Source organism: Aotus nancymaae, unplaced genomic scaffold (genome assembly GCF_030222135.1).
Source record: "Aotus nancymaae isolate 86718 unplaced genomic scaffold, 86718_ANA_hifiasm-v0.15.2.pri h1tg000003l, whole genome shotgun sequence".
NCBI lineage: Eukaryota > Metazoa > Chordata > Mammalia > Primates > Aotidae > Aotus > Aotus nancymaae.
In genome coordinates this window covers 34,002,098-34,029,284 of record NW_026988414.1, presented here as the reverse complement: position 1 = coordinate 34,029,284, position 27,187 = coordinate 34,002,098, and the positions used below count along the sequence as shown (strand labels likewise).

The 27,187-nt window shown below is 44.6% G+C and overlaps 1 protein-coding gene across 1 annotated transcript in view; it reads left to right on the top strand.

The window, feature by feature from the left end:
- Positions 1-27,033, top strand: part of TMOD1 (tropomodulin 1) — a 93,656-nt gene extending 66,623 nt beyond the window's left edge. The window contains exons 8-10 of the mRNA XM_012475745.3: positions 1,017-1,160; positions 16,930-17,074; positions 25,431-27,033. Of these exons, the coding sequence (XP_012331168.1) occupies positions 1,017-1,160; positions 16,930-17,074; positions 25,431-25,495 (354 nt within the window). The 3' untranslated portion in view covers positions 25,496-27,033. The remainder of the gene's footprint in view (positions 1-1,016; positions 1,161-16,929; positions 17,075-25,430) is intronic.
- The last annotated feature ends 154 nt before the right edge of the window (positions 27,034-27,187 follow it).

The following is a 27,187-nucleotide window of genomic DNA, read 5'->3' as shown; positions in this document are numbered from 1 at the left end:
CATTTCAGGCAGCACGGCCCACCGATCAGTATGTCCTATCAGCTGCTGGTTTCTTCTTTCCTCCATGACACATCGTTTCCACCATCTGCTAATTACCTCATTTCCTTCAGATGCTCTGATTGTCATCTATACCCCCTGGCTGAGTTCCTCTGAAACGTGCTAGGGGCCACCTAAGCTCCTCTTCTCCAGTTTGCCCTGGTTACTTGCCCAGTGGGTGGTGTCCCAGGCTTTCCTCTTCTGCTCTGTAGTGATCAGATGAAGAAAACCATGTCTCCGTGAAATTTCCACAGGGCAATAGAAGAGACAAGTGGGGAGTATGTATGGGAGGTTGAAACTCCACTGGTTACTGAATGAACATTTCCTGAGGACCTACTATGTGCTGGGTACTGTGGGCAACATAGGATGAATAGGATGCATTTTCAGCCCACCAGGAGTATATAGTCTAATGGCAGAGACAACACCGGTATGAAAACAACTCCGAACAGAGGAATACAAGGTTTATAATGAGGGAAGTATGGCTCCACTCTATGAGGATTCAGGTGGGTAGGCTACAGTCAGCTAGGGAATGTCAGCAAGAGCTCTTGGGGAAAGGGGCATTGAGAATGGCCTTGAAAGATGGGCAGAGCTTGGACAGGGAAGCAGAAAGGGAAGGGAGTTCCAGGTTGGAGGGATAAAAAGGGCAAAGACAAAGTGGGAAAGCACTGAGCTGAGCAGGCATGAGGAGCTGTGAGTAGCCCCACTAAAGAGGAGTGGTAAGAGCTGATTCTGCACGGAGAAGGAGACCCAAGTCACAGAAGCTTTGGAAGTAGGCTGAGCAGCATAGAATTCTCCTGTGGGGGATTGGGAGCCATGGCAGGTTGCAGGAGAGGAGAGATGCAGTCAGAGTTATGCTTGGTGAAGGACCTGGTGGAGATCATCCTCCTGTGCCCCTAGGTGTTTTAGGATCTACCCAGAGGGGTCTCCAGCCTTGCTCAGGGTGACTCATGGGCATCCTTACATTTCTCCTGTGCTTCAAGGCCCTTGCTGAGATGCTCAAGGTGAATAAGGTATTGAAGACACTGAATGTGGAATCCAACTTCATTTCTGGAGCTGGGATCCTGCGCCTGGTGGAAGCCCTCCCGCACAACACTTCTCTGGTGGAACTGAAAATTGACAACCAGGTGAGATGGTCAAGGGTCTCCTCAGGTCTGTAACTACGTGTAGCTCACTGGCTTGCACTTTTTCCCATGCTGCTGGATGGAGCTAAGAATGCTGATGATGGAAACTCAGAGCCCAGCTTTGAGGGACCTCCAAGGTCCCCAAAGTTCATACCTTCTACCATGTTCACCTTCCTTCTTCATCACTCCCACTATGTGCTCTTCCAGTTCTGCTTGAGTCCCTCTTGTGATGGGGGACATTCTCCTTACCAACATCACCCCTTCCATTATTAGGCAATTAGAGCATTCTTCCATATATCTGGTAGAAGTCAGCTCCCTGTAAGTCCTGTTTGTTGGGCTTAGCTCCATTCCCTGCTTCTATCCATTCTCTGCTTCTAGGACATCTGTTGCACAGACTTCATGAACTGCTAAACTCTCCTTCCCCAGGTTAAAATCCCCCATTTTCTTCATTCTCCTCCATTTAACAGGACTTTTGAGTTTCCTCACCATTCAGGTTACTCTCTGGGCAAATTCTAGTTTGTCTTTATTCTTATAGAGTTACTGTTTCTCTGTAACTTCTGTGGGCCAGTCATTTATCTGCAGGGTAACTTTCAGCTCCAACTTTCTGAGAGGCTGCTAATAACAACATCTTATATGTTACATGTGTTGAGGGTCTACTGTGGGCCAGGCTCTGAGCTACACATCTTACATCCATCATCTTTGATCTTCACAACAACCCTGCAGAATGTGGGTATCTTTGTCAGTGTTACTACCTGCAGGGGTCTGTCTTGCAAACTGTGACTAAGCAACAGATGAATAAAGTACACTGACCCACAGATACTATGCTTTGCTAGTTCAGCTGAGGGACTGGGTGGCTTACAGACTCCTTGGAGAGTGCTGTAAACAGTTGCAATGGCCATCCTTTACTAGTTAGAGAGACTTGCATATATTTAGTAAAGTTTAATTCACAAAAGCTTGAGTTAACACCACCAGAGTGAAGATTAAAGCATAGGTTCTGATGCTCAAAGCAAACACCATTAGCGGATAATATCCTTGGTCAGCCTCCTCCTGAGAGAGCCATCCGGCTCAAAGATTAGTTTTAAGACCATGTGAGTAAACAAGTTAGTTAGGTAAACTCTTTTGTATACCTTAGCTATTTGCTTTACTTATTAACTAAATGTAAGGGGGATTCAGGCTGCCTTTGGCTGAAACTGCTACTAAAACTATGAAAGAAATTTCAGGCCTTATAACTTTCTCTACTTTTTTTTTTTAATACTTTTGCCACCACCTTGAGTGAATTCCTACATCTTCAATCTCAGTTTTCAGAAAGCAGTCCAGACAGGCCAAAGATAAGCCCCTTTTTCAGGGTCACAAGGTCACCATTTAGGAAGCAGGATTTGAATCCAGGTCTCCTTGACTCCAAAACTCACACCTCTTCCACTGTAACATGTTTCTTTTGATGTTAAAATTCTTTCTTTTTTATGAATGGGGGACTTAGTTATTTTTTTCCCCTACATGGAAAATTTTTGCTGAATGGTTATATAAATGTATGTATGGAAAAAAGACTGGAATGAAGTATTAACAAATTCTAAACAGTGATTATACCTGAGTGAGATTATTACTAGTTTTTAACTTTTTTATTGTAAAATATGGCAAACATACTGAAAAGTACATAAAACTTAAATACATAGTTTAAGGATTATAACAGGCATGTAACCCCTGTCCAGGTCAAGAAACTAAAACATTACCAACCTCTAGAAGACGTTGACTCCCTTCCCAACCATAACCCTTTCAAAACCATTCACAGCTTGCTTCCCACTCACTTTCATGCCTCCTTGCCTTTCCCTCCTCCTGGAATGTCTTCACCTGCCTCTACCCTCTTCTCTGCCTTCTGGGTTTAGTTGAAGCTTCTCTTTATCTTAGTGGTATTCTAGAGACAGCTTGAACCAGCTTGCAAGAACTGATTGTGCGTATCTTTTCCCAAGACCAGTGATGGCACATTGGTACCTTGAATTGCTCATGGTAGGAGGAAGTATTTACACTATGAAAATTGGCAAATTGGCACGCCATGCATCAGGGGTGTTTCGTTTTTTTCTTTGAGAGCCAGGTTATCACCGTCTTCTCCCACTAGCTTGCCATAGCTCCTCCAGACCTCTGCCCAAAGAGAGTTAAATGCCTCTTCCTCTGGGCTCCCTAGCACCTTGGCTTCCCTTGAGCGTCCCGGAAGCTGGTGCTGTGTCTGAGGCATCTCCATATCTCAGGGCCCAGCTCAGGACCTGGCCCTTCAGGGGTGCCTGGTAAGGAAGTTGCCTTGGACGGTCGTGCATATTGTTCATGACACAATGAGGTAGCAGAGAGCAAAATTCAACCCGGAATCCACACTCCAAGCTGGGTGCCTCAGTATGGGGCTTTGTTTACCCAGAGAGGGCACTTTTTTCTCATTCATATAAAGTGGTCACATGAGCCGTCAGCAGCCGTGTCACATGCATTAACTGCAGTGGACTCCTTGCATCTCTCACATGCTGGTGGTCTTGCTGCCGCCTCACTCATTCTCAGGCCCTCCCCACCCCCACCCCTTCGGCACCCTCCCTTGGCCATTGCTGACTCTGCTCCATTGGAGGCAAGAGGGACAGAGGAGATGAAACAAAGGCATGCAGGCTTGGCAGCAGCCCTGGGCCAGGCCCTGGGATTGGCTACTCATGTGAATCCCAGCCTGGCCTGGCAGGAAGTCAGGGTCTACCCAGAGTCAGCTGAAACTTAACTCCTCGGGCAGAATGTCAGCCAAAGAGGACTGGGAGCACTGGCTTCAGGTCACTGTGGTGGCAGCTGCCAGGAAGTTGCCCCCTCCCTCCACACACTGTCCTCCCAGAGTCCAAGATGGTGCCAATGCTAGCCATCGCCCTTATGCTAGCCGAACACCCTGGTTCGAACACATTCGCTTTCCTGGGTCTGTTTCCTTGCTTGTAAAATGGGGATGGTAAGAATCTCTGCTTCTAAGGAGATAACAGATATAAACTCTGAAGTTGTTAACTTTTAGAATTACTAGGAAGGTGATCTAGGAAATTCACACATTATTCTAAGAGCAAATTTCCTGAGCAGGTATCATATGCCAAGAACCATACTGGGTACTCTGCGTCTGTTATCTAATTTAGTGTTCACAAAGACTCTGTAAGTGGATGTTACAACCTACCCCCATTATCACAGATGAAGAAACTGAGTGCCAGGCAGGCTATGCAACCTGCCAGAGGCCACACAAGAAGCAAGAAGGGCAAGATTCAAACCCAGGTCTGTGTGACTCCAGAGTCCGTGTATAATGCTTTTCCTATTTGGGTTCTCAAAGCAGCTGTAGTTTCATGTGATGTTAGCCTGGCTTTTCTCATCTGTCCTCTGGCCTGGGCCCTGAGCACTGCTCAGCACACCTCCCATCCAGTGAGTCTCTTATTAGGTTCATCTCGACATTTTGATGGACGCTGGCTGCTTGCCAGGACTCTGCTGGGCTGTATGTGGGACTGAGACTCCAGATCTGCCCCCCAGAAATTTCCTCTCTGGATGGAGGAAAAACGGTTGCAGAAAGCACCATCATACCAGGTGCTCCAGCAGCCAGACAGTGGGCTGTGAGGTCTATGGGAGGGAGCAGCCTTAGTCAGGAACAGGGATCAGGGAAGGCTGCTTGGAGGAGGCAGATTTTGAGATAAACCTATAGATGCTGCATAGACCCTGACTTCCCACCCATAGGGTGGAAAATTTCCAGGTGAAGTGGAGGCCATGGCATCCCAGGTGCAGAGAGAAGGAGTGGGGAAAGCCATGGAACCCATCCACACAGGCTCATGGTTCCCCCAGAGGAAAGCCCAAAAGAGGGTTAGGAGTTAGAGAGCTTTGAATGGGTGGGTTGAGGGAAAGTAGGCTGTGCCTGTGCTCTGGGAAGATTGTTCTGGTTGGATGGGAGGAGACTGGGGGGCAAGGAGAGGGTATCAGGGCCCAGGACCAGGGGGCTATGGGGAGACGCTCCTGCCTGACTGGAGTTGGGCCTCAGGGAGGGGGCTTGCTGACGCAGGCTCAGGGGAGGCACCTGTGCCTCCTCTTCAGGTGCCCCAGCCCCCGGCTCAGGGGAGGCAGGGCAGTGTGACCCAGAGGAGGTGTCGAGTGGCATTTGATTTATTCCTCATTCCTGGTTAGTCACCGAGGTCCTTGGAGACGGCTTTTTCCTCAGTCCTGTGCTTATAACCTGGAGCAGCGAGTCTCTGTCCTTCTTTCTCCTTATACGGCCAGGGAAAGGGACGTGGGGAGTTCTGCCCAGGGTGACATGGAGCTGGCTCAGGACATAGTTTGGGAACCAGGACTTTGAGGCTGTTTGTTTACTCAAATAGTCTCTCTTTATTTCCAAGCAATGTTCTGTTGCCGCCTGTGGTTGTGCCGAGGCCACGGTGAGTGGGAAAGGGCAGAGCAGGCCCCCAGAGCTGGAAGGCACTAAGACAACACCTAGCCCAGGCCTCCTTTCACAGGTGGGGAAACTGAAGATGAGAGAAGGAATGGGATCAGCCCAAGACCATGGGCCAGGTTAGTGGCAGAGCTGGGCTGGAGCTGCGGTATCCTGGCTGCACTGATGGTTGGATGGGAGAGACCCTGTGGGCCCCGAGGGAGCTGCAGGTTCGGCCCAGGCCAAGTAGCCATCTCCACATACGGCTTCTCTGCTGCTCCCACCTCACCCTCCAAACTCCTCACAGAACTGCCCTTCCCCAGGACCCACAGGGTGCAGAGGGGCCCTGCCCCCCAGGACAGAAAGGCCTGGGGTGAGCCCCACAAATGAGAATATGTACAGTGTCTGGGGGTACTGCCCAGATTCCCCACTTTTTATTCCAATATTTGACAATGAGGATGTGCTTAATATTTTGAAGAGAAGTGGAAGGAGGTAGACTGTGCTGTCTCGTTTTCCCAGACTGGATGATTTGTGTCTGGCTTTTTTTACTCAACATTGTGAGTGTATCAGTTATCTGTAGCTGTGTAACAAATTATCCCCAAATATAGTGACTTAAACAGCCTCAGAGTCCTGACATAAAACAACAATAAACATGTATTAGCTCACCATTTCTGAGGGCCAGGAGTCCAGGAGCAGCATGGCTGGCTGACTTCACCCAGGGGGCATGATCTGAGGTGGAGGAATTGCTTTCATGAAGGCTCTGTCACAGTGTGGGCAGGAAACCTCAGCCCCTTGCCATGTGAACCCAGGCTAGGGCTGTTGGAGTGTCCTCACCATATGGCAGCTAATGTCTCCCAGAATGAGCGAGCCAAGGCAGAGAAAAAAGAAAGCCTCAAATGCCTTTTTTTTTTCTTTTTTTGAGATGGAGTCTCGTTCTGTTGCCCAGGCTGGAGTGCAATGGCATGATCTCCACTCACCACAACCTCCACCTCCTGGGTTCAAGCGATTCTCCTGCCTCAGCCTCCAGAGTAGCTGGGATTACAGGCATGCGCCACCACGCCCGGCTAATTTTTTGTTTTTTCAGTAGAGACGGGGTTTCACCATGTTGGCCAAGCTGGTCTTGAACTCCTGACCTTGTGATCCACCCACCTCGACCTCCCAAAGTGCTGGGATTATAGGCATGAGCCACTGTGCCCAGCCTGCCTCAAATGCCTTTTATGACCCCACCTTGGAAGTTACACGAAGTAATTTCCACCATACTCTGTTCATTAAAAGTGAGTCACAAAGCACAACCCACACTCGAGGGGAGGGAAATCAGCACCACCTTTTGGAGGGAGGAGGATCAAAGAATTTTGCAGATATTAAGTCATCAGAGTAATAATTATCTATATTATTTTGTGTCACAGCAGTTGACCAGAAAGACCTCTGTAACTAGCAAAGCTACCCAAGGATGGAACAGATACCTCAAAGCAGGAGGAGCTCCCATCCTGGGGGTGTGTAAACAGCTGGAGATGGAGGGAATTTTCATGTCAGTTAGGGTTTGGGATTCTGGAGTTGGACAACAGAATTCCCAGGGCTCCTTTCTGTTGTGATTTCAAGTATTCCCAGTTGTCCATATCATCTGGGAATGGCCAGAATTGGCCCCATCAAATATCCAACATGAGCTTCTTGATGTTCCTCGTGCTTCTGGCCAGAATGGGGGCCTCAGAGCCACCAGCTCCAGGATACAGCTTGTAACACCTAAGGTGTTGGTTGGTGGTTTTGTTCAAGAGCAAATCTGATCTCTTTCTCACCAGATGGGTAACGCTCTGTGGTGGTAAAGGTGTGAGGACACACAGCATCACACACGGCTGAAGGATTTTCATATCCTTTTGGCAGAGCAGACTCAATTGCAATTCGAAAGCACCTATCTTTCACCCAGCAGTTCTGCGTCTCTGTAGGGAGCCTAAAGTATACCCACTCCCTCCCCTACCACTGCCATGTTGTTTGTAACAGGAAAAAAACGGAAGTAACCTAAATATCCATCTATCCATTGGCATCTTGTGAAGCCAGTAGAATGAATAAGGTCATTCTCTATGTACTGACTTGGAAAAAGCTCTGCAAAAAATTAAATGAAAAAGGCGGGCTGGACGTGACAGCTCATGCCTGTAATCCTAGCACTTTGGGAGGCCAAAGAGGGAGATCACTAGAGACCAGGAGTTCAAGACCAGTCTGGTCAACATAGCAAAACCCTATCTCTATTTACAAAAAAAAAAAGAAAAGAAAAAAGAAATTAGCCAGGCATGGTGGCACATGCTTGTAGTCCTAGCTATTTGGGAGGCTGAAACAAGAGGATCACTGGAGCCCAGGAGTTGAAGGCTGTAGTGAGCTATGATTGCCCCTAGGCTGGGCAACGGAGACAGACCCTGTCTCTAAAGTAAATAAATTTAAAAAAAATAAAATCAAAAAGCCAAGTTGCAGTACAATGCGTATAGTATGAATTCATTTAAAGAAGAAACAAATACCACAAAACAAAATAAACCTCTGTACATTTCTGTCATATGCTTCATGCATAGAAACACAACTCATTGGCCATGGTAGTTACTTCTACAGAGCAGAGTGGGATGGGGAATAAATGGGGTGAAGGGAGACTTTTTCATTTTACTCAATCTGCGTTAGTATCATTTGAATTTTTAATAATGGGGTTATATTTATTCGCAAGTAGTTTATTTACTTCTCAAGCAAATCTGAAGGGAGACAAGAGTTTCCCTGACCACCCTGTCCCTGACTCTGCTGCCCAGAGACTGTTGCCAGTCCTGGCATGACCAACCCCTTGATCTCTTCCCCTTTTACACACTTCCAGGCACAGGTGACTCACTGCCTTACCAGGTAGTTCCTCAGCATATGGACACTTCTTTTTTTTTTTTTTTTTTAATTGCATTTTAGGTTTTGGGGTACATGTGAAAAACATGCAAGGTTGTTGCATAGGTGCATACGTGACAGTATGATTTGCTGCCTCCCTCCCCTTCACCTATATCTGGCATTTCTCCCCATGCTATCCCTCCCCAACTCCCCACCCCCCCGCTATCCCCCCTCTCCCCAACAGACCCCCGTGGACACTTCTAATGGTCAGAGACAATCCTGCATGCTGAGCCAAACACCGTCTGCCTGCGGTTCCTCTTGTCAGTCTACTTCTGCCTTCTGATCATTCTCAGACACACTTAAGTGAGGTGGAAACCAGACAGACTCTGGAGCTAACTGCCTGTGTTCAAATCCTGGTTCTGTAACTGACCCACTCTGGGATTTGGGAAAATTTTCTTAATACCTCTGTGCTTCATTTTTCTTGCCTAAAAAATGAAAATAATAAGGACAGGCATAGTGGCTCATGCCTGCAATCCCAGCACTTTAGGAGGCCGAGGCAGCAGATCACTTGAGTTCAGGAGTTCAAGACCAGCCTGGCCAACATGGTGAAACCCCGTCTCTACTAAAAATACAAGAATTAGCTGGGTGTGTTGGTGCATGCCTGTAATCCCAGCTACTTGAGAGGCTGAGGCAGGAGCATCACTTGAACCCAGAAGGCAGAGGTTGCAGCGAGCTGAGGTCATACCACTACACTCCAGCCTGGGTGACAGAGCAAGACTCCATCTCAAACAATAAAATAAAATGAAAATAATGATAGTAGTATATATCCCTTAGATTGATAGGAAAAAAATAAATTAGCTTTTGTAAAATGTTTATGACATTGTTTGGCATGCAGTAATCACTAAATAAGTTACTTAAAAAATAAGTAAGAGAACTGGTTGTTAGTCCTGGCTTCCTAGCCACTGCTTCTCTCATCTATAAAGTGAATGAGTCCTTTTAGTCTCAGGGTCCCCAGAGTCAGAGAAGGATGAAAGTATAAAGCTTCTTTGACATCTTAAGGCTTATTGTAAGATGTATGCACATGTTCTATTTTACTCCTTAATGTAAAAATGATGGGTTTGGTCTGAGATGAACACTCCTGGAAGATCATGATTATCTAATGGGATCCTGTACCCTGTCCCACACACCCAGACACATCTGCGTGTATCCCAGGATATTGGATACTAATGTGAGAACTGAGCCTAGAGGAACCTCTCCAGTCCTTCCAGTCCCAAGTCAAGGTCAAGCCTTGGGTCTGTCATGAATAAGCCGAGGGAGCATAGTCCAGCTTCCGTCTACACCTGGGTTCAGTTTACTCATCTATAAGATGGAGATGCTGGCTCCTGCCTGCCCTGATCACCTCCCAGGGATGCAGACAGGTTGAATGGAAGCAATGCATGTCAAGGGGCTTTGTACTCTATACAAAGCATCAGCTTCGCAGAGGCAGCCCTTGAAATCTCTGGTAGCCCCTTCACTCAGGGGAGACCAGTACTTTCTGAGATGAACCCATCCTGAGTTTTAGCAGGGCATTTCCAGCAAGTGACCTCAAGGAGAGGCCAGGCTTCCTGCTAACTGGGGAAGGTGGGCGAGGGAGCTGCCAGTTCCTTCTTGGGGCCTCAGATGGTTGCTGTACCAGCTCCAGGCCGAAATAGCCAGATTCCAGGGCTGTGCTGAGTCCTCCGAGGACAGACCTGACCTCTTCCTGGCATTCTTAGGAGCCTTGCCAGAGGGGCTGGTGGAATTTCACCAGTGTCCCTCTGCCTGCTATGGCCAGCTTTCTGAGCCCAGTCTGAACCCAGATGAGCTCTAGTGAACTCATAATACCTGGGGGGACTTCTCCATCAAGAGTCTCAGCTACAATTCATGCTTGTCCATTGGGATGCTGGGCTGATATCCACTCTATCCCTCCCAAGCACATTTGTATTTCCTCTGCACACCTCAACCGAGAGCTCATGTTCTACAGCAGCGCTGTTCAATAGAACTTTCTGTGATGATGATGAAGCTCCATATCTGCACTGACCAACATAGTAGTCTCTAGCCAGTGGCTATTTGTTTGTTTTTGTTTTTGTAGTGACAAATTTCTCTATGTTGCCCACCCAGGTTGGTCTCAAACTCCTGGTCTCAAGTGATCCTCCTGCCTCAGCTTCCCAAAGTGCTGGGATTATAGGTGTGAGCCACTGCACCCAGCCACCAGCGGCTATCAAGCACTAGAAATGTGGCTAATAGGACTGAGGAAGTGAACTATACATCATTTCATTTTCATTATTTAGATGTATTAGAGCCACATTGTCGTTAGTAGCCACTGTCTTGGACAATACAGCTCAAATTGGTGAGACAGATTAGAGCCAAGTGACCCAAGTAAGGTAGATGGACTGTTAGGTGTAGGGAGAGACATCAAATGTGCACTTGAGTGTGGTATGGGGAGAGATCATTTCCTGGGGTCAAGATCAGGAAAAGCCTCCTGGGGGAGGGGGAATTTGCAGTGCACGTTAAAGCACTAGGGATATACAAACAGGTGCATACAGGGAGGCTAGGAGCATTCCACATGGAGGCACATGAGCTTTTAGGAGTAGACCTCTGTCTGCACCAGGTACTGTGTATCAGACTGCCAGAGATAAACAGGCTTTGTAAGGAACAAGAGAGAGAAGGAAAGCAAGGAGTCATCTGTGAGGCCCTGGAGTGCCCGGCTGAGGAGGTGGGGCTCTGTCCTGTTGGCTTAGAGAGGGAATGAACTGAGATCATGCAAGTGGGGCACAAGGCAGGGCCTGGAACACAGTAAACAGCAGCAGTTCTTGGCAGTGGGGAGCCTTTAGAGGTGGTTGTGTATTTCTGTTTGGTTTCTATTTCTGTTTTTTTTTTTTTTTTAATAAAACTCTTTAAATTTGGGGATAATTGCAGACTAGTATGTGGTTGTAAGAAATAAAACAGAGGGGCCAGGTGTGGTGGCTCACACCTATAATTGTAGCACTTCGGGAGGCAGAGATGGGTGGATCACTTGAGGACAGGAGTTTGAGACCAGCCTGGCCAACGTGACAAAATCCTACCTCTACTAAAAATACAAAAAATTAGTTGCATGTGGTAGCACGCGCTTGTAGTCCCAGGTGCTCAGGGGGCTGAGGCAGGAGAATCGCTTGAAGCTGGGAGGCAGAGGCTGCACTGAGCTGAGATTGTAACACTGCACTCCAGCCTGGGCAACAGAGTGAGACTCTGTCTCAGAAAAACAAAAGAAAGGAAAGGGAAAGAAAGGGCTTTGTACTCTGCATGAAGCATCAGCTTTGCAGAGGCAGCCCTCGAAATCTCTGGTAGCCCCTTCACTCAGGGGAGACCAGTACTTTCTGAGACTAGCCCATCCAGAGTTTTAGCAGGGCATTTCCAGCAAGTGACCTCAAGGAGAGGCCTTGAGATCTTTCTTTCTCAAAAAAGAAAGAAAGAAAGAGAGAGGGAGAGAGGCAAGGAAGGAAGGAAGGAGAAATAATACAGGGAGATCCCTTGTACTCTATGCAGTTTTGGTGGGAACAGTAGTTTTGTATCACAGCAAGTATAGTAACACTGATACAGTCAAGATACAAAATATTTCCATCACAAGGATCTCTCATGTTCCCTTTCCAAGCTCACTTGTCTCTTCCTCCTGCCTCCTTAACCCTAGGCAACCACTAACCTGTTTTCCATTTTAATATTTTGTCACTTCAAGAATTATATATGTACAATGTTATGTAAGTGAAATCATATACTATGTAGCCATTTTGGACTGGCTTTTTTTCCACTTGGCATAATTCTATGGAGATTCATCCAAATTGTTGCATGTACCAGTAGTTTGCCCTTTTTCACTGGTGAGTAGTAGTCCATGGTGTGGAGGTACCATGGTTTGTTTGACCATTCACCTGTTGAAGGATGTCTGGATTGTTTCCAGGTTTGTCTGTTACCTATAAAGCTGTTATAAGCATTCATGTACAGATTTTACGTAAACATATGTTTTTATTTCTCTGGGATAAATACCCAGGAGTCCAAACTGCATTTTAAGAAACTGCTCAACTCTTGTGCACAATGACTGTGCCATTTTCTAGACCCACCAGTAATTTATGAGTGAACCAGTTTCTCTACATCCTCACCCATGTTTGCTGTTGTCGCTAATTTTTATTTTAGAAATTTTGATAGGTATATAGTGATATCTCATTGTGATTTTGATTTGCATTTCTGTGATAGGTAATGATGTTGAACATCTTGTCATGTGAATATTTCCAATATGTACATCTCTAATTGGATTGTTTGATCTTTTTTTTTTTTACTGTGGAGTATTTTCTAATTGACATCTACTTCACAAACCACATAATTCATCCTTTTAAAAGGTACAATTCAGTGGGTTTTGATGTATTCACAAGGTTCTGTAACCATCACCACTATCTAATTCTAGAAAATTTTTATCACTCAAAAAAGAAACTCCATACCCATTAGCTCTCATTCTGCTTGTATCCCCTTTCACTAACCTCCTTTCCATCACTACGAATTTGCCTAATCTAGACATTTCATATCAGTGGAATCATACAATATATGACCTTCGTGTCTGACTTTTTTCATTTAGCATAATGTTTTCCAGGGACATTCGTGTTGCATAACAGCACATATCAGAACTTTATTCCCTTTTTAGCTGAATAATCACTCCATTGTTAAGGATCTACCACACTGTGTGTATCCATTCATCAGCTGATGGACATTTGGCATATTTCTGCTTTTGGCTATTCTGAATAATGCTGTTATGAGCATTCATTAACAAGTTTTTGTGTGGACTTACGTTTTTATTTATTTTCCACTTAGGAGCAGAATTGCTGGGTATATGGTAGCTCTATGTTTAACTTTCTGAGGAACTGCCAAACCGTGTTTCAAAGCAGCAGCACCGTTTTATATTCCCACCAGCAATGTATGAGGGTGCCACTTTCTCCACATTCTTGTCAACACTTGTTATTGTCTGTCTTTTCTATTATAGTCATCTTAGCATGTGTGAAGTGGAATCTCGTGGTTTGATTTGCATTTTATGAATTAATGATGATGAGCACCTTTTTGTATATTTATGTGACATTTTTGATCTTCTTTACAGAAAATGTCTATTCAAATCCTTTGCTCATTTATAAATTGCTATTTGTGCTTTTACTGTTGAGTTCTAATAGTCTTCAATATTCATAATTAAATCCTCTATCCACCAGATATTTTTAAAATATCAACACAAAATATTTTCCCATTCTTTTTATCTATTTTTTTTTTGAGACAGAATTTCGCTCTTGTTACCCAGGCTGGAGTGCAATGGCGCGATCTCAGCTCACCGCAACCTCCGCCTCCTGGGTTCAGGCAATTCTCCTGCCTCAGCCTCCTGAGTAGCTGGGACTACAGGCGTGCACCACCATGCCCAGCTAATTTTTGTATTTTTTAGTAGAGACGGGGTTTCACCTCTGACCAGGATGGTCTCGATCTCTTGACCTCGTGATCCACCCACCTCAGCCTCCCAAAGTGCTGGGATTATAGGAGTGAGCCACCGCGCCCGGCCATATTTTCCCATTCTTTGTGTTGTCTTTTCACTTTCTTGATAGTGTCTTTTGAAGCACAAAAGTTTTAAATTTTGATGAAGTGTAACATCCATTTTTTCTTTTGTTGTTTGTGCTTTAGGTGTCACATCTACAAAACTATTGCCAAGGTCACAAAAACTTACATGTATGTTTTCATCATAGTTTCATAGTTTTAGCACTCACATTTACGCCTTTCATCCATTTTGAGTTTTTACATATTGTGTTTAGTGTCTAAATTCGTTCTTTTGCATGTGGATATCTAGTTGTCTCATCACCATTTCTTGAGAAGACAATTTTTTTTCCCATTGGATTGTCTCGATGTCCTTTTTGAAAAGCAATTGTCTATACATGTATGGATTTATTTCTGGACTCTCAATTCTATTTATCCATATGGCTGCCTTATGCCAGTACCACAAAGTCTTAATTACTGTAGCTTTGTAGTAATTTTGAAATCAGGAAATGTGAATTCTCCAACTTTGTCCCTCTTTTTCAAGATTGTTTTGGCTATTCTGGGTTCCTTTCATTTTCATGTGAATTTTAGCATCAGCTTGTCTACTTCTGGAAAAAAAAAAAAAGGAAGCTGGAGTTTTGATAAGGATGGCATTGACTCTTTTGATCAATTTGGTAATATTACAATATTAACAATATTAAGTCTTCTTATCCATGAAGACTTAATATCCATGGGATCTATTTATATTTATTTAGGTCTTCTTAATGTATTTCAGTGTTGTTTTGTAGTTTTCAGTATATAAGTCTTTACCACTTTTTTTAAAAATGAATCTAACAAAAACAAAGTTAGAATTAGCATTTCATTCTTTTTGGCCAAGTGCAGTGGCTTGCACCTGTAATCCCAGAACTTTGGCCAAGGCAGGCAGATCACCTGAGGTCAGAAGTTTGAGACCAGCCTGGCCAACATAGCAAAACCCTATCTCTACTAAAAATACAAAAATTTAGCTAGGCATGGTGGCACAACTTGTAATCCCAGCCACTCGGGAGGCTGAGGCAGGAAAATCACTTGAACCCAGGAGGTAGAGGTTGCAGTGAGCCAAGATCACATCACTGCACTCCAGCCTGAGCAACAAGAATAAGACTGTCTAAAAAGAATAAGTATTTTGTAAGACTCTGTCTCAAAAAGAAGAATTAATATTTTTTATGTTATTACAAATTGAATTATTCTCTCAGGTTCATTTTCAGATTGCTTATTGCTAGTGTATAGAAATACAACTGATTTTTGCATATTGATCTTATATCCTGTAATTTTGCTGAACTTGCTAATTTTATGTAGAAATGTGTATGCCTTAGAATTTTCTAGATATTACATTATATCATCTGCAAATACAGATAGTTTTACTTTGTCCTTTTCTGTCTGGATGCATTTTATTTATTTTTCTTGCTGAATTATCTTGTCTGGACCCGCCCCCCAAGTAAAATGTTGGTGAAAGCAAACATCTTTATCTTGTTCCTAATCTTAGTTGGGGGGAGGCTTTCAGTCTTTAACCATTAAGTATGATGTTAGCTTTCTGTCTTTTACAACCTGTTTAAGATTATATTTATGTTTCATTATTTTATTATATATGGTAATAGAAAATCCAAACAATACAATAAGATATAAAGGACAAAACAAAAACTTTTCCCCCAAATCCCAGCATTATCAATATACTTCAAAGTTTTTTCTCTGCATTATGTATGTAAATGGAAACTATAGATAACTTTACATACAAATAGTCTCTTTTGTGACCAGGGTTTTTTTTTTTTCTCTCTCCATTCAATATTGGTTCATGGCTATCTTTCCATGCTTATGACCAAAATTTGCACCATCATTTTAGAGCTGCCCACATTCTATTTAGTAAGGTTGAACTATCATTTATCTGAGCAACTCTCTCTTCATTAATTCTTTTTTTAATTTTTTTTATTTTTTATTTTTTGGAGACAGAATCTTGCTCTGTTGCCCAGGCTGGAGTGGCGCAATCTCGACTCACTGCAAACTCTGCCTCCCAGGTTCAAGTGATTCTGTCTCAGCCTCCGGAGATAGCTGGAATGGCAGGCGCCCACTACCACACCGAGCTAATTTTTTTGTATTTTTAATAGAGACGGGGTTTCACCATGTTGCCCAGGTGGTCTCAAACTCCTCAGCTCAGGCAATCTGCCTGCCTTGGCCTCCCAAAGTGCTAGGACAACATGCATGAGCCACCGTGCCTGGCCTCTTAATGAATTCTTATTTCCCTTTTCCTCCCACTGTTATAACTGAGACTGTGATGAACATCCTTATCATATCCTTCCCAACATTGTTGGATCTTTCTGATTTTTTTTTCTGATTTTTTTTATACCTTTGTCAGATGATCACTATAGATTTGGGCCCAGGGAACTATTAATATGATCAGAATTGGGCTTCAGAAAGCTAACTTTGGCATTCTCAACTTACCATGTGATCTTGGGAAAACCCTTGTTCCTTCTCTGGGCCTCAATTTTTTCATTTATAATTTGAAGAGACTAAATTATTGGTTATCAAACTTGGCTGCATATTGAAATCTCCTGGGAAGATTTTAAAAACACAGCCATCAGAGTCCCACTCCCCAGAGATTCTGATTCAGATAGTATGAGGTGTAGCCTGAACAGCAGGATTTTTAGTCTCCTTAGGACTAGATGAGATTGAAGGTCCTTCAAATATTCTTCTGTTGTGGAGCTCTTGCTTGGGCACCTGCTCGGAGAAAGGTTTTTGTAAAGCAGTGAAAAGATCTATTCTTGGCATCCAGCAGACCTGAGTTTGAATTCCAGGGCAATTACTCCTGGCCGTGTGACCTTTCAACTTCTCTAAACTTCCACTGGCTAAAATCCCCTCCCACTACTCAAGAGTTTCTGCAGGTAGAGGGCATTTAGGCACTGTACACATGGAATGAGTGCTGATTATTGTTTTTGGTGTTGTTTTTTTCTTTTACCAAAGAGCCAGCCCCTGGGCAACAAAGTGGAAATGGAGATCGTGAACATGTTGGAAAAAAACGCAACGCTTCTAAAATTTGGCTACCACTTTACCCAGCAGGGGCCCCGGCTTCGGGCATCCAACGCGATGATGAACAACAATGATCTTGGTGAGTAGAAACATGCTCCCTGCCCTGCCCGAATGCCTGTTACTCCCTCCACCCGTGCTGGGGATGTCAGGGAAAATTCTGTAGATACCTCTCCAAATCTTCTTTAACCTTGATTTTCACATTGATCGCGTCTTCCTTGTTTTCTGTGTTTGTGCCTCATCTCCACCCTGGACTATGAGCTCCTTGACTTCAGGAGCTAAGACTGGGTCCTCTCCTCCTCAAAGCACAGCTCAACACAGGCTGGGCCCGGAGCACACATAAGTGTGTTAGCAGAAGGAAATGAAAGTTGGGAAGGCATAAGGCTCCTAGGAGTATTTTCCTCTTCTGAATAACCTTCTCTGAACTCATAGCATCCTCTCCAGGTCATACAGTTCAGATTTAGCCCCAAATCCCAAAGCTACCTTCCAATATGACTACCAAAATCCTGAGCCTAGGAGACTTCACATTGATTTTAAGGTAAAAGTTGAAAATGTCAACTTCATAGTAAAGTAAAAATAGGGTATATTAATTTAATCTCAATTAAAGGCATAGTGTTTTTTTCTGAAAGGAAAAATGATTATGAAGGAAACATTTCCAGGAAATTTTTAAGAAGAAAGAAAATTTAAGAAAAAGAAAATATCACAACATTGTTTGATGATGAACACCTATCATATACCTATATGAACAAATAGGTGTATAAGTCAACTGAATGAAAAGTTCGAGCAGTCACGATCTTACTTGCAGATGCCAGTTGTTCACAAGCTCTGTGTAGTTATTGCTTATGTATATTCCTGCTGGCTGCCAAAAAAGCATTTGATATAGCATTCAACAAAGGGAGCATGACTGACAGCGCTATAGGAAAACAAGAGGGGAAAAAAATAAGAAAAGCAGTAGGTCTATATCATTAACATGAATGATGATTATATTTAGACCTGAGTTTCCTAGAACCAAGGCAGGAGGAAGCCAAACCAAGTTACAGTATTCTTATCACAGAAGAGAAGGAAGCATAATGAGTTTGAAAATTTAAAATAAAAACTTCTTTTTGGGATTAAATTATGAAATAAGTATGTGTTTTAAAGGACAATGTCTTCAGTGAGCTTCTCATCAGATTCAAACCTGCTCTACACAATAGTTTCCAACCCTCAATAAAATGCAAGAGCCTAATATGAATGCTCCACTCAAAGTATGTCACTTCCTGGTGATTTATGTGAGGCCAGGTCACTACCTGGAAGCCCTCGAAGAACGGAGATGAGTGTGTAGGGGTGTATGCTCAAGGCAGACGTGCACAGACCCCACTTGCATAGATAATCGTAGAACTCACACGCTCACAAGCTTTAGATCGAATTATTCAATTCCACAGACATGTACCAAAGTTCTGCTCATAAGGATGTCACATCCCAGGGGCTATTCATTCATTGCTTACTTCAAATGCCACTACTTTCTAGAGCCTCAGGTTTGGAAAAGCCCATTTTTTAAAATGTGCACAGAGTCTTGGTTTATCAGAAGTATCCTTACTTGAAATAAAATGAGAACGAACACACATAACTAAGAATCATAATTATTATATCATATCACAGATGTCATAGCTAAACTGAATTGTTGGAGACGGCCAGCAATGAAACCTCTGTTGGCTCAGCTGTGACCTGGCTGCAGTACCAGCACTGAGAAACTTTGAGTTTCTATTCTTTATGCAATCATCTCACATTTTTTCCCTCACAGTTAGGTTTCTTATGTGCCCCTTGGTGCCCATCTCTGGGCTAATCCAGTTTCTGTCCTCAGCCATGACAGTCTGGAGGTCTTGTTTCTGGGGTTAGAGGCTCTAGATGAGCAGAGGTCACAGGTGCTGCAGGGGGATACCAGAATCATCTAGGAGTTGGACAAAATGGCCTTTGAAAACTCTCCCAGTCCTGTCAATCTGAGAGTCCAAAATTCAGGCCTGACTCCCATTGCCAACAATTTTCAGACATTGTAAGAATGTAAAATGCTAGAGCCAGAAGGACTTAGAGCTTATCCTTCCAACTCCCTTAGAAAGAAAGAGCCGGGGGTAGGGGTGGGGGGTCTAGGCAGCTGCTCAGTCAGGTCACACCAGTTGTTAGAGACAGCAAGAATTTTCTGGGCAACTTTTGTGTGCCTAGGGCTGTGCTAGGTGATATCAGAGGTAGCAGACAGGCTACCTCTGACTCAAGAAGCTTTATAACATTTTAGGGGGAAAAAAAAGACTTAAAGACTTGCCTAAAAATTCAAGAATGCCTAAAAATTCTATCTAAACAAAGTGAGGAAATGATTTATAGAGATAAAGGCCAGTTAGGCAAAGCATCCTGGTTGGGGAGGGTTTTAGCCAGCCTTGAAAAGAAAAGATAGGTTGATGGAGGAGGTCAGGAGGCATTCCTCTGGGGGTTCTAGAAGTATTAGGAAGGGATGCTCGGGGTACAAAGGAGAGACAGAAGGATCTAAAAAGATTGGAAGAACTGTTATAAGGAAATAGACCTCGAAGGAAAAATAGGAGTTCACAAAGAAGGAAGGGAAGACATTCCAAGCAGAGGAAACAGCATGAGCAAAGGCAGGACAGTTGAAAGCATATGGGATGTTCACAAGGAATGGGGCTGGGGAGGTGTTTGGGCGGCTGCAGCCCAAGGCCTTTAACGTCAAGCTCCGGAGCCTGGCAATGGAAGCAAGTGGGAAACAGGAACTGTGACAGTTTCCTGGATGGTGATGCCAGGTGATAAAAATGGGCCTCTGGGCTACCCCAGGGAACTGTGGGCAGCTGCTCCCTTGGGGTTTCCTACAGAAGGAATTAGAGATGAATCATCTCAGTGATTACAGGGAACAGAGTTCTACTTGGTGATGTAGGATCTCTGGCTTTAAAATGAAATTTGCAGCCATCTGCTAATTTTTGTAAGAGAAATGTTTGTTTATTGCCGTGCATCAGGTTCCTCCTAACTTTACAACAGATTATTGCATCCTACGTTAATGCCACAATGAAGCAGACAGGCTTCATGTTTTCCAACTGAATATTTGTATCATAAAAGCCTCCTGCCAGCTCCTCCTCAGGACTGAGGCTGTCAGCAGGCCTGGCAGCAGGGAGCACAGATTGGGAAGGGAGCAGGCCTCTCAGGCCTCCTGCTCACTTTGACCTGCCTCTGCTGGCCCTTGGCCCATGGCTGGGGCCTCTGCAGTACTTGGGCTCCTCCTTGGGGGACGTTCAGTCCCCAAAGCTATGGTGACAGCAACTGGCTCTGCAGATAGGCGGTATGCCTGGGATGCATCCTGACCACTTCTGGATATTTACCCAAAATATTTAAAATCATTGTGCGTCTTTGGTCCTCCCCACCCTGTGCACCAAGCTCTAAAGAGTGTTCGGTGAATGTGAGGTGCCAGGGAGGAGCCACGCTGTGGATCCCATCTGCGTTTTCCCACAGCAATACCTCAGATGACTGTCATCTCCACACTATTTATAGCAAAGAGCCAGGCCAAGCATGGCACTCAGGTCCTCCAAATCTGCCACTGCAGCTCTCTCCACTTAGCAAAATCTGAATTGCAGCCTCTGAGGTAAGACAGTTGTATGGGTTGGGGTATCATGTGAAGGGAGAATAGCGTGTTTAAAAGCAGAAAACTTCCCTTCCTGGGAAAGTCACCATTTTACAGTATTCTCAGGGAAGACCTTTGCAGCAAGCAACCCAGACACAGCACACGGCAAAGCAATTTCTAAAAAACTGTATTGCCAATTGACAATTTGTAATTGTATATATTTACCTGATACAAAGTGCTGTTATGATTTATGAATACAATGTGGAAAAATTAAGTGAATTAGCATATCATCACCTCAAATACTTTTTTGTGGTGAGAACGTTTATTTTTAGCAATTTTGAAATGTATAATATACTATTATTAGCTATATTCACCATGCTGTGTAATAGATCTTTAAAAAAACAACTTATTTGTCTTGTCCAACTGAGATTTTTGCATCCTGTGGCCGTTATCTCCCCATTCCTCCACCTCCAGCTTCCGTAATGATCATTTTACTCCCTGCTCCTATGAGTTCAATTGTTTTAGATTCCACATCTAATTTATCTTTCTGTGCCTGGCTTATTTCACTTAGTATAATGTTCGCCAATTCCATTCATGTGGTTGCAAGTGAACAAATTTCATTTTTTAAAATGAAGACTGAATAGTATTCCATTGTGCATATACCCCACAGTTTCTTTGTCCATTCTTGGTGATAGACACTTAGGTTGATTTCATATTTTGGCTATTGTGAATGATGCTGCAATGAACATGGAGTGAAACATCTTTTCAACTGATTTTAAATATTTTGGGTAAATATCCAGAAGTGGGATTGCTGGACCCCAAATCAGTTTCATCATAGTCCCCCAAACCTATCTCAGAAAAGGAAGGCAGACATGGTGGCTCACTCCTGTAATCCCAGCACTTTTCGAGGCTGAGGTGGGTGGATCACCTGAGGTCGGGAGTTTGAGATCAGCTTGGCCAACATAGTGATACCCCATCTCTACTAAAAATACAAAAAAATTAGCCGGGTGTGGTGGCGAGTGCCTGTAATCCCAGCTATTCAGGAGGCTGAAGTAGGAGAATTGCTTGAACCTGGGAGGCGGAGGTTGCAGTGAGCCAAGACCACGCCACTGCCCTCCAGCCTGGGTGACAAGAACGAAACTCTGTCTAAAAAAAGAAAAGAAAAGAAAAGGCTATTCCTTTTCTCACAGCCACCCAAGCCAGAAATCTGAGCCTGTTCCTAGATGCTGCCCCTACCCCAGCCAGCCAGTCACCTCCTTGCCAATCCCAGTGTCCTGCCGCATGTTGAGCCCTTGTCACTTTCATCTCCTCCAATGTCCTCAAGCCCCCAGCTCCTCCAGGGCAGGCACCCCAGCACTCATCCCAAGTCTCCTTCCAAAGCTTGCCTCATCACTCCTCCACTTAGAACCCTGACCAGGCTCCCGTTGCTCTGTTAGGCCCCTTGACATGACTACCAAGTCTCCTAATATCTGACTCTTACATGGCACTTACTGTGTGTCAGAGACTGTTCTGAACACTTTGTCTCACGAGCTCATGTAGTCCTCCCCACAACCAGGTGAGACAGGTGCTATTATTATCCACACTTTACAGAAGGAAACAGAGGTCTGGAGAAGTAGGTAACTAATGTTACCCACAATCCGTGGGCGGGACCGGGATTTGAACTGACAATCCGGCCCCAGTGCCTATGCACTCTACATTGGGAGATGGTCCCATCAGGAGGTCATCTCTTGACATCCCCAAGAAGCCATCCTTTTGCCATGTTAGTACCATTCCAGGTACCTTAAGTGCCCCCAAGTGACCAAGGAAAAAGCTTACCCTTAGAGGGTCATTACTCCCAGTGCCCCCCACCTTCCCATTCTCTACCTTTTCCATTTAAAATCCCATCCTCTTCCTTTTTCTTGTTTAAGACCTGTTACCTGCCATCCTGGGAAGATCTGACCACTTCATTCTTTATGCCTCTTACACCTCAGAGATCTGCCAGGCATCTCTAATATTTCATATTTATCAAACAGTAGTTCTCAAATATTGCATGTCTTGGTCCCTGTTATGCTGTGTCTTTAGTTCTGATTCTTGTGCTTGGCACACAGCACTCAGTACATGCTGCTGAATATTTAAATGAATAGAAAGTGCTTTCCAAAAACATGATGGAAATGTTCAAATTTGGCAAGAAGTGGCAGAGGAGTTCAAGCAGCAGATGGAGGTTGGTCCGGACGACTGGAGAGCCCTTCTGGCTTTCACAATAAAAGGAGTCTCTGGCTCTTGCAATAAGCAGTGAGGAGTTTTTTAAAGAAAGTAAAGAGCAGACAGAATTGAAGGAGGATATTGGGAGACCCAGCTTTTACTCCCAGTTTTGTGACTTATTCATAACTTGGCAAGTTATGGAAGTAATGGAAAAAGGCAAGAAGGACATTCTGAGATGATCAGAATGTTCAACTTCTTGGGGGTAGAGGTGGGGGGACAAAAACCAAAACCCAAAGAGCACAAGAGGTTTGCCCAACGTGCCACAGAGTTTAATGAACCAGACTTTTCAGCATCTGCATGGTAGCTGTGCAGGCATGCCCAGCAGGGCCATCCTCATTGCCTCACTGGAGCCCCTCCGAAGCTTGCCTCGTCACTCCAGTTAGAACCAACTGGGCTCCCGTTGCTCTCAGTTAAGCCCCTTGACGTGACTCCCAAGTCTATTAATAATAGCTGACTCTTACATGGCACTTACTGTGTGTCAGAGAACACTTCCCATCTCACTAGCTCATGCAGTCCTTCTTCTCTAGACCTTCCTGTAAAGTGTGGATGATAATAGCAACCAGGCATCTCACCTGATCTGGGGAGGACTACATGAGCTAGTGAGATAGGAAGTGTTCAGAACAGTGTCTGACACACAGTAAGTGCCATGTAAGAGTTAGCTATTATTAAGAGACTTGGGAGTCACATCAAGGGGCTGAGAGCAATGTGAGCCCAGTCAGGGTTCTAACTGGAGGAGTGATGAGGCAAGCTTGAGGAGGACTTGGCAAGTAATGGAAAAAGAACCACGCGCCGCCCCCACCCCCGCCTCCCCCCGCTCCAAGTCATGGGGTCCTTTTTGTTTCCTCAACCATGGGCCAGGAACTTGGATTTCAGTCCTGGCTCTGCTGCCAGCTCTCAGGGACCAGGGCTCCTTTCTTCTGCAGGAAGAAGGAGCTAATCCTCCCTGTGAGAATCAGCTGAGATATGGATATGCAAACCCTACCCAGACAAGGCTCAACTCTATTGAGGGAGGCACTGAACTGAGGCTCAAGATGAGTCAAAAGCTTTGGTTCTAGCTGGGCACGGTGGCTCATACTTGTAGCCCCAGCACTTTGGGAGGCTGAGGCAGGGGGATCCCTTAGGTCAGGAGTTCGAGACCAGCCTCACCAACATGGTGAAACTCCTGTCTCTACTAAAAACACAAAAATTAGCAGGGTGTGGTGGCAGGTGCCTGTAATCCCAGCTACTCAGGAGGCTGAGGCAGGAGAACTGCTTGAACCTGGGAGGCAAGGTTGCAGTGAGCCCAGCCTGGGTGACAGAGTAAAACTCCATCTAAAAAAAAAAAAAGCCTTGGTTCTGTCTTGTACTAGCTTTATTGCTTTAAGCAAGAAATACACCATCTCTGCCATACTTTCCTCATCCATAAAATGGGAATGGCAACACAAACATTCCAGCAGCGTTGAAGGGCTCCAGTGAGGCAATGAGGATGGCCCCGCTGGGCATGCCTGCACAGCTACCATGGAGATGCTGAAAAGTCTGGTTCATTAAACTCTGTGGTCACGTTGGGCAAACCTCTTGTGCTCTTTGGGTTTGAGTTTTGTCCCTCCACATCTACCCCCAATAAGTTGGACAATCTAATCATCTCACGAACTGGGCTGGCCTCACCTCCCTTATGGGTCTGCTGTATATGCCCAGTGTCATGCACCAGCTGATTCGGTTTTTGTTGCAGCTCGTATTCATCGATCTGGTGGCTGCAGGTCTACTGCCTCAGCTTGGGAACCTGAAGACATCTAAGTATAGACAGATATATTTTTTTTTCCCCCCGCAATAGCTTCCTGTCTCTGCCACACCAGCAGGCCTCTCGACTGCCACCTACTGGCTCTACAGACTTCTTTGACCTTTCTCTTGTGGCTGATGGAACTTGCTGCTTGGTCTTCAACTGCAGACACTACAATTTCAAAACACACTCCCTTGTTACGACAAAAAGACCCTCTCCTGCCCCTCCCCGCATCCTCATCATCCTCTAAGCTAACGTCTCCAGCCTGCAACCTCCTGGCTAGTGCTTTCCTCTTTATGGCATTTAACTACTTTTCACTTGAAAGTGTTGAGCTTAACTGTTTTGTCCCCGGGGAAATGGCCAGGTTAAACATAAGGGGATACAGATACTGTAGGGTAATCTTACCGGTGGAAACTCTCGTTTACATAGGCAGGAGGTAGGCCAGGAGCTCCCAGACACAGCTGGGGGAAATGTTTCCACCTAGTTAAGACCCTAATCTCATTAAGATGACTGACTAACTTTTAACACTTATCTGAACTGGAGTAAAAAGGTCTTCAGCTGGGGCTTCTGCAGGCAAAGAAAACAGCCGAGCTATAAAGTGGGACTGTGTGATCAGCCATTTAGCAGGAATCTATGGATGAATCTCCACTACCACAGACCCTCATCAATGAACACTGACAAGCTGGAGGGCTGTTGTACAACTCACACATACTGTCCTTTCAAAACAACAGACTTCAGACTCTGCTAACAACCTAATTAGGGCCAAGCTTCACAGTGCTTTCTCAGAGTAACAGCGGTGGTCCCTGGTCTACAGAGACAAGTGCCTTATATCTCATCTCCATTCCTTTCCAGTGAGGAAGAGGAGGCTTGCAGACCTGACTGGGCCCATCATTCCCAAGTGCCGGAGTGGTGTCTAGTATGCGGCGGTGGAGACCATGCCTTTGAACTGGACATGTTCTGCTGATGACCTGTGCTCTGCAGGGGAAACCGGAAGGCAAAACGCTGGCAGCACGAAACCCTTTTGTGGTTCAGTTCTTTATGCACTAAGGTTTTAGGTTGACTAGTGGTTGTAGTTGAAAATTTTATAAAATATCGTTAATGTGAAGTTTTTCTTTAGTCACAGAAGTTCAGTCTGGTTATTATTTAAAGACTAGAAGCCCCTAAACCAGCAGATCTTACTGAAGATGATGTTACAGTAGCAGCGACTTAGCCCCAGGAGCCCAATTTCAGTGGCCTTGCTGTGTGGTGTTTCAAGTACATTTAAAATGTGTAACACGTAAATGACATACTGTTCCATATGCTTTAGAAGTATTATGAAACACTTTATTACAAATTTGTCTAGCTATTAGCAAACAAAACAGATTATCATTCTTTATTAACCCTCCTTGGAATTATAAAAACCTCAAGATTAAAGTTACCAAATTGATTAGTGGATCAAGACACAATTTTCCCCTCAGGACAGATAGATAGACTGAAGCCACAGAACTCTGCTAGGAATCAAAGAACATGAGATTCTTTTTGCTGGATGTGAGGAAATGATAGGAAAAAAACCAACGGCGAAATTTCAAGTTTCAAAAACGAACCTTTCATTACCAAGCCCAGGCAACAAACGTGTCCCTGAGTGTTCTTTAAGAACATTTGGGATTTATGTACAATTTAATACTGGAGTTAGAAGTTTTTCCTTATTGAATGCCAACTTTATGATGGATGTGAAAATCTATGGCCAAATACTTGAAAACATCTTTCTATATTGCACAGTAGGCAAATGGCTTATGTGAGGTAAGACACTAGAAGGATAAATTTCCAGTCCAACATGGCCATGGTATTTAGTAATGGTCCAGCTTAACGACTTTGGCTGCTGATCTCATCACTTATTAGACAAATCACTGCTGATTTTATGCCTGTATATTAAGTCTCTGCAGGACAATGGTGAAGAAAACCTAGATATCAATTAGGAAATCCTGGCCAAACCACTCCAAGATGATTATACTGAAATGTATTATTAGTATTCTGCTAGATCCCTTTGTAACATCATGTGCATCTCTTGGGATCCAGCAAAAGTGTTAAGCCACAATGCCCTTGTGCCTTTTAATATACCACAGTGCCAGTTAAACTAGTATTTTTGTTGGTTGCTTTTGGGAGTTATTTTCATTAGTGATTTCAGCAAATCTCATGATAAAGGACAAGGCCAAGAACTGCAGAGCACTGAGCAGAGAGGCTGGTGATGAAAAGGCAAAGGCCTGCGCACTGAACCATAAGGCAGTGGGCAGTACAGGGTAACTGGAGGCGAGGCCAGGGCCTCAGCACTATGGAAGTGTCCACTGAGGCTGCACATGGCCCAGGACTGGGTTGCAGGGACAACCATCCCCACTTGGCTTCTCCTTAAAACACAATTGCAGCTGCATTATGCATCGCTGAAAACTGCAATATAATATTAAATCTGTTGGTCTATGTATGGCTGTGTATGTGTTTCTTGGGCCCCGTGTGACAGGAACGTGTACCTAGCACACTGGCCAGAAGACTGGGCAGCCACCATGGCAGTGCTGGATAACCTTACTAAGAATGTGTCATGTATTCCATATCTACAAACTGTGGCTCAAATGTCATCG